Source organism: Plutella xylostella, chromosome 20, assembly GCF_932276165.1.
Source record: "Plutella xylostella chromosome 20, ilPluXylo3.1, whole genome shotgun sequence".
NCBI lineage: Eukaryota > Metazoa > Arthropoda > Insecta > Lepidoptera > Plutellidae > Plutella > Plutella xylostella.
In genome coordinates, this window is record NC_064000.1 from 6,150,695 (window position 1) to 6,157,798 (window position 7,104).

At 37.1% G+C, this 7,104-nt stretch overlaps 1 protein-coding gene across 1 annotated transcript; it reads right to left on the bottom strand.

The window, feature by feature from the left end:
• Window positions 1-2,460: 2,460 nt before the first annotated feature.
• LOC105393880 (SCO-spondin) lies at window positions 2,461-4,111 on the bottom strand. Its single transcript, XM_011565700.3, has 3 exons — window positions 3,935-4,111; window positions 3,110-3,301; window positions 2,461-2,695 (listed from the first exon to the last, which is right to left on the bottom strand). The coding sequence occupies exons 1-3, from the start codon at window positions 4,032-4,034 to the stop codon at window positions 2,499-2,501; spliced, it is 489 nt and encodes a 162-aa protein (XP_011564002.2). The 5' UTR covers window positions 4,035-4,111; the 3' UTR covers window positions 2,461-2,498.
• Between the last annotated feature and the right edge of the window lie 2,993 nt (window positions 4,112-7,104).

Sequence of the window (7,104 nt, forward strand, 5' to 3'; positions counted from 1 at the left end):
GCCCCATACCCTAAACCCTACCCATGTATTTATATAGGCACTTAGCTGGCATTTTACCTTGATTGGGAAATAAAGTTAGGTCCATTCTAAATGTGTACGAGAGGTAGACGACAGGCGACCGTGAACTTCGGAAATGTACTCGTATGCTAAAACTGAGCACTGTACCGTCGCCGATATCAACCATAAATAACAGAATATAAACTAACATAAATAACAGAGGATACTTAGTTTAATCTCGCTCTTTCTCTAGTATCGCATTGAGTGGCATGCTTTGGGAGAGGCCTACGTCCACCAGTGGACTGCTACTGCTATAGGCTCATGATGATGATGACGGTTTAGTTAGGGAAAAAAGAGGACGTTCTAAATCATATCATCTTCACCCCCCGCGAAATCAAATCTTATGAAAAACAGCCTATCAGTGCAGAAAAGCGGATGTAGATAACGGTAAATGAGAGGTGGCAATTAATTTTCTATCTATCTATCGAGCATTTATTAAGGCTGAAAGCCCTATAACGCACCACATATAAAATTCGTTTAGCAAAACTTTGTAATTGGACTTATGTCGAAAAGGCATTTCTACCAGACAAATTTTATTTGACAACTTCATAAAAGTTTTTTAACGGGGGGTGTAAATACCTAGGGGGTGGTGAAAATTCGGTATTTTTTTTGATATCTCTTACGGTTTTCAAGATTCAATTTGTAAAATGTACCTGGGTAACAACTTTTTCAATAAGTATCGAAGCAAAATCTTTGTTAAGGAGGCTTATGTCCAAAAACGATTTCTTCCAGTCAAATTTTATTTGACAACTTCAGAAAAGTTTTTTAACGGGGGTTGTAGATACCTAGGGGGTGATGAAAACTCGGTTATTTTTTTGATATCTCTTACGGTTTCCGAGATAAAAGCCAATTACGTTTGTTCGTCCCGGACTGTGCTAAATGTACTAAAACAGAGCCCGTAGCATAAATTTTCATCGTGAACGTGAAATAAAATTCATCGAGTAATTTTGTATAAAAAAATTTTCTTCTGCTACCGATTCACGATACATACCGATACCGATCGCTTTCATACGATTTTAACATAATCAAAAGTAAAAATCTGTCAAAATCGTATGAAAGTAACTACCAGTTATGGATAGATAGAGTTATAGAAACTGGCAGTTAGTACAGTCCGGCTCAGGCCTTGTTCTGCTGACGGTACAGCTTTCACACTTCCACGAGTGTCTCTTTTAATTCGGCTCCGGTTCAAAGTCGAGTTATTCCTATTCGTCTGTCTGGGTCGTGGACCAGGGGGGTTACTCTATACTGACGAAAAACGATCGAACGAGGGCTGTCGTGCAATCGGCACGTTTAAAACAACGAGATAAAGCCGTGGATTGTACTGCAGCGCCCCGAAACTTTGTTTTTCGTCATATAAAGTGACCCCCCAGTGTCAAGGCTGAGGCCGTGTTTATTGGAACCACGATCAAGCTGGGCCCACAATAATAGTGCTCTAAAATTGACACCTAGTCTGGAGGTCAAGTTTCTAATTCTTGATTTCTGGAGCTACGAAGGTCAAAATCTCATTCCTAAACACCCTCGTGTATAAATGCAAACAAGGGATGTAACGGTTAAAGGGAGGAAATAGGTACATTTTCAAAATATCCATCAGGCATTGTAAGGTTGAAAAAACTCTGCAACCCGAACAAAGTAGAACTTAATTATCGTATGGTAGCAAAACTTTGTAAATTGAGGCTTATGTCAAAAAACGTTCTTCCAGACAAATTTTGTTTGACAACTTCAAAAAAGTTTTTTTACGGAGGGTGTAGATACCTAGATTATTTTTTTGATATCTCTTACGGTTTCGATATAAAAGCCAAGTAGTAAAATGGTCATAATGTGTGTAATACAATAACGAAAACTAAGCTCAGAAGCAGAATTTTGTAAAATACGCTTATGTCCTAAAACGATTTCTTCCAGACAAACTTAGTTTAACAACTTCAGATAAGTGTTTAAGGGAGATGTAGATACCTGCTGCTATGGGGCTATAGATTAGGGTTTGTCACCGTGGTGATATTGAGTGGCTAAGGTGGCTAGTCAGATTAGCGGCAGTCGCTGACTGCCATGCCCAGATTGTACCGAATGTGACTATGTGTCATCATCATCATCATCAGCCTATAGCAGCGATCTTTAGCTTTCCGCATCCAATCATAAACACCTTTCGCATGCCATTACCCCATCTATCCGAAGGGCGTCCCACACTACGTTTGCCTAGTCACGGCCTCCACTCCAGAACACGTTTACCCTATCGGTCATCGGTTCTTCCACAGATGTGACCAGCCCACTGCCACTTAAGCTTACTAACTCGGTGAGCTATGTCTATACCTATGTGTAAGGTACTTATATTATTATGTAAAGTAGAGAAGTGACTTGAGGAGGTCCTTGTCGTGCACCCAATAAAAACCAATGCGTTTGTTACTTGTACTTATTATATTTCGAAAACCACTGTATCCCTATGGCTTCTAAGTGCACCGGTTGGCAGGCACACAGATCCCGTACCTATTCCTCCAGGTGCCCTTCCTACACGCGCACCGCGGCTCACAGTTGAGCAGCAGCGTGTTGCACTGAGACGTGTTGTTCCTGTCCGCACATGACTCCCTGGTACACACGTCCGTGCAGGAATTGTAGACTTCGTTGAAGCGGGTGCAGCGGATTGGGGCTGTAGGGAAGATAGGTTAGTGGCTGGTTGTGGGTAGGTTCTGGTGCGTTGAATGATTGAATTTCATGTCAACAGTTGGTCAAAGTGTCTCAGGTTCGATTGTGCCTTTTGTCTGCCGGGGCCCATATTTATTATCTTATGATCCTGGGTGTTAAATGTATGTGTTATGTAGTTATTGCTATCACAACACCGCCTGCTAAGCGTGGGGATTTTGACAATAAGCCTGTAGTCTTGTCAAGCAGTGAACTATTTTTACATTTTTACAGACTGTTTTTATTGTTTTTGAGGGATAAAGTCAACTGCGTACCTGCTATGCCTACCTATACATAAAATTTTCTCAGACCTAAGCAAAACAATACAGCTGTTGCTGATACCGTGACACCAGTAACCATAAAACTGCACACGTTAACTTACGGCACAAATCGCTCCTCCTGCACTGTCCGTCCGGGTGTATCCTGTGGTTGACCTTGCACCGGCACCCCGGCTGGCAGGGGTAGGGAGGCGAGCACTGCGGCACCGGCCCGTCTGACCGGGGGCAGTAGTCAGTGGGACAGTTGAAGGCGCAATTCACGTAGACCTGGTTAGCTGTGCAGCCGTGCTGGTCCACTGTTGAGGAATGTAAGAGGTGTTTGAGATTGTGAAGCCGCTTCCGGAATTCGATTTCGATTTGTTGAGGAGTAACTTCCCCTTAACTGCTTTGTGTCTCCATCAGATCAGCTTCAGATCCCCACCATATTGTTTTGTTATAAAAACTATAAGTACCTACATAACATAAAAAATATACGTGTGGAGTTACCGACTCCACGCTAAAGTGATTTTTAGCAGTCTTCAATGTTTTTTTTCCTCAGTGGCAGTCTTATCCTATCCTAACTTATATTATAAATGCGAAAGTATCTGTGTCTGTCTGTCTGTCTGTTACTCTTTCACGCCAAAACTACTGAACGGATTTGAATGAAATTTGGTATACATATGGTATAGAGTCTATACCATGTGTATACCAATAATCTATACTATAGACCATGGGAAAGAACATAGGCTTCTTTTTATCCCGGAATTCCAACGGGAAAACTTTTTAGGGCGAAGCTAAGCTCGCGGGGTCAGCTAGTTAGGTGACAGGAGTCTGGTTTTTTGCCCCTGCCTGCCTAAACTTTACTTAATTAAAGTTATTTTATTGCATAAAAATGATGCCTTTGAGGTTTGCATTAAAGTATTTATTCATAAATATATACAAAATCTTACCTGGTGGAGGTGGTTGATACACGCTTGTTGAAAACACATAATTCAAAAGAAATAAAACTACAGAACATATCCATAACCAATTACGTTGTTGTTCAGCCATAATTTCCAAGAGATATTCGATGTTTAATTTTTTTCTCCTTTTAAATAAGTGTTCACGCTGAGTTAATAACTCATCCAAAGAATCGTAAAAAAATATCGCACACGCTTTAGATATCAAAGACCTACCTGCCTACTCTACTTAATGTTTCTCAAAAGTTTATAAATATAAAAGTTTATGATTCTACCTCGTGTGAAGAGGAAGCTATACCTACGAAAGCCTCAGAGGACATAAGTTTTCGACTAACAATATAATTTTCAAACTGAGGTTACCTTTAGAATGGGTTACTTTTAGACTAGATTACTTTTAGACTGGGTTACTTTATACCTACTAGGAGGTTACTAAAAGTATCTACCTAATCGTAGAAGTAAGTAAGTACTCCGTTTACTAAGAAATCTTACCGAATGGGGATTTTTTGTGGGATGGTGATTCTGGCCATCTTTTTGCCTTCTTTGTGTGTTTGATCTTCATTTCCAATGTTTGAGAACCTCATGACAAGATAAATACATTTTATCAACAAAAAACGTGTTTGAACAGCTGTTTTTGAACACTACATGACGATTACTGCCATCAAATAACCTGTTTAAAAGAAAAACTTGAAAATTTAATCAATAACACTTGAAATAACTATACCTATGTACGCAGGTAACTAGGTAAATACCAACGTACCAACCAACTAACCAAAAGTCATGCCAAACCTACAATCAATATTGTTTCTCCATAAAAATCGGTTAAATCACGATCATACTAATAACTAATAATTAAAAGAAAATGATGACCCTAGCTTATGTAGTAAGTATAAGTACCTACTTAATGACTAAAAAGAATAAGCAGTAGGTACCTACTTATGTACTTTCTTAGGTACATATTTTATGATCATAAATATTCATCATGTATAAATTAAAATTGAATACTTAATTAATTGCCGTGAAAAATTTGAACAGGAAAGGGGGACAATAACTTCAGAATAAAAAGACAGAATTTTGTTATCTATTAATTTATTTGATAATGTAATAGATTAGTCTCAATGAAAACGACCGAAGTTACAGTAAGTAATTTTTAACAATAAATAAAATTTATAAGTAGCGATAACAGCTTAGAAGTATTAATCAATAATGGTTTTTAATTATTATAATTTTATATAAGTAATTTTAGTTATTCATGTAACTAATAATACATAATTTAATTACTTAGGTAATTGTGAAGGTGGAATTTCAGTTGAAACGACATAAACAATGATAAAAATCCAATATAAAGCTTTTCCTTTAAAAAATAGGTAGGTAAAAGGCTTAGTAGGTAGTGAGTAGTGTCAGTATTACTTATTAGGTAAGTAAGTATTTTATTTCAATTAAATTTGATGTGTTTAGGAGCTAAAAATCAAATAAGTATGCAAGTTTTTTTCCGCATTAGTATACTACTATAGTTGTCTATTAAGTACCTACTCGCAGAAAGTTGTCTTTCTCATGCACTTAAAACTAAAATAATATGTAGGTACGGTCGTGTGCAGAGAAACCTGACCCCCCCTCTCATAGTAACAATGCTTCTGAGAGGGCTCAGATTTATCTGCCTTATACTGTACCTACTATACAATAATCAATATTCAAAATCAAAATTATCCTTGAATGTAGAGAAACCTGACTCTCTTAAAGTGACATTGATACTGATAGGTCAGGTTTCTTTTCAGCTGCTGTACCTGCCTAATAGGTACTCACCCCCAATATCATAGAGATTTTTGACACTTTACAATAGGTTTAAAATTGACGTTGTGATATACGAATTTCATCTTTTTGACTAACGTAAAGAGTCGAAACTCGTGTGTTTCAATATAAATTTTTACCTTGTTGTAAATGATGATAGGCACAAAACTGGGACCATCACCAATAGAAATGAGTGATACGTCGTTGAAAAGGATTTTTTTTGCAGAATATGAATAACGGAAGCGCATGTCCTGATTTACTGTCCATTTAGAATAATCGTACCTTGAAAGTTCTTCTATTTTATTTCTGTAATTTTAATGTTTTTGTTATTGTTTCACATTCATTTTAATTTTTTGTAACAAAATGATCATCATTCATTATAATATTATATTTGTATATTATCTCAGTAAATAAAACCAGTTGAAAGTAATTTCTCCCATTTTAGTAATACGTGTTTACGTGTATTACGCCCTAACTGTCATCAGGAGAGAGATTGATTGATTATGGCATTACACGCCATAGAAAAATACCTCCTTCCGACGAATATATTTCAAAATGGACAACTTATACAGATTTGTCGTCATAATATTTTTTTGCTCATTTGAAAAGAGCTATCCAACCATATATGACTCATCTTTATTAGACATAGGACCCAAAACGCCCATTGTCATTTATAATACCTACGGTCTATTAATTTGAGGGTTAGACTTGAGGTACTTAATTATATCGTCTCAACTGCACCCAAATCTGGAAAAGCTACGGAAATTTTACTTCAACTTCAAATAACTATGTCAACATTCTGGCAAGTTTAAATGATTTTGTTGATACTAATTAGTAAGAACCAAGTGATCTATGAGAACGAAACTAAGGGAATTAGCAACACTGAAAAAATATGGCGCTAACTAAAATATCTACACTGCTTGCATCTAAAACAGTAATCACATGTTAAATGTTATAGGTAAGTATTATGCTTTACAAGGTGGTATATTACCAGCAGGGCCACTCTCTACCAAAGGCCAACGAACTAACAAGAGCTGTCATGCATTCGTACTATACAACGCGATACAGTAAAACTATAAAGTCCTGAAAACGGAAGTGGATCCTAACTAATTGTTAAAGACCGTATTCAATGAAACAATTATATTTATTTAAGGACAAATCCGTTAAAAAACCATTATCAATCGGTATTTTATTTTTAAACTGTATGTAAAAGCAAGTAAATAACTGACAATGATAAAAAGTCTTAGCAAAATCGCACTCTTTATTGTCAGGACTTTATAGTTCGCCTGTAGAGTCGTGGTTAGCGCTGCTGTTTTGTTTTTTCTAAGCTTGGGAGCGAGCACGAAGCACGGCACTATCTCGTGATAGAGTGACCC

What these genes read in the sequence shown, in the direction of transcription:
- LOC105393880 (XM_011565700.3), bottom strand. Translation starts at nt 4,034, where the DNA reads ATGGCTGAACAACAACGTAATTGGTTATGGATATGTTCTGTAGTTTTA. An exon ending in GTATCAACCACCTCCACCAG is followed by an intron (nt 3,302 to 3,934) that starts GTAAGATTTTGT and finishes ATTCCTCAACAG; the next exon opens with TGGACCAGCACGGCTGCACA. An exon ending in CAGGAGGAGCGATTTGTGCC is followed by an intron (nt 2,696 to 3,109) that starts GTAAGTTAACGT and finishes TCTTCCCTACAG; the next exon opens with CCCCAATCCGCTGCACCCGC.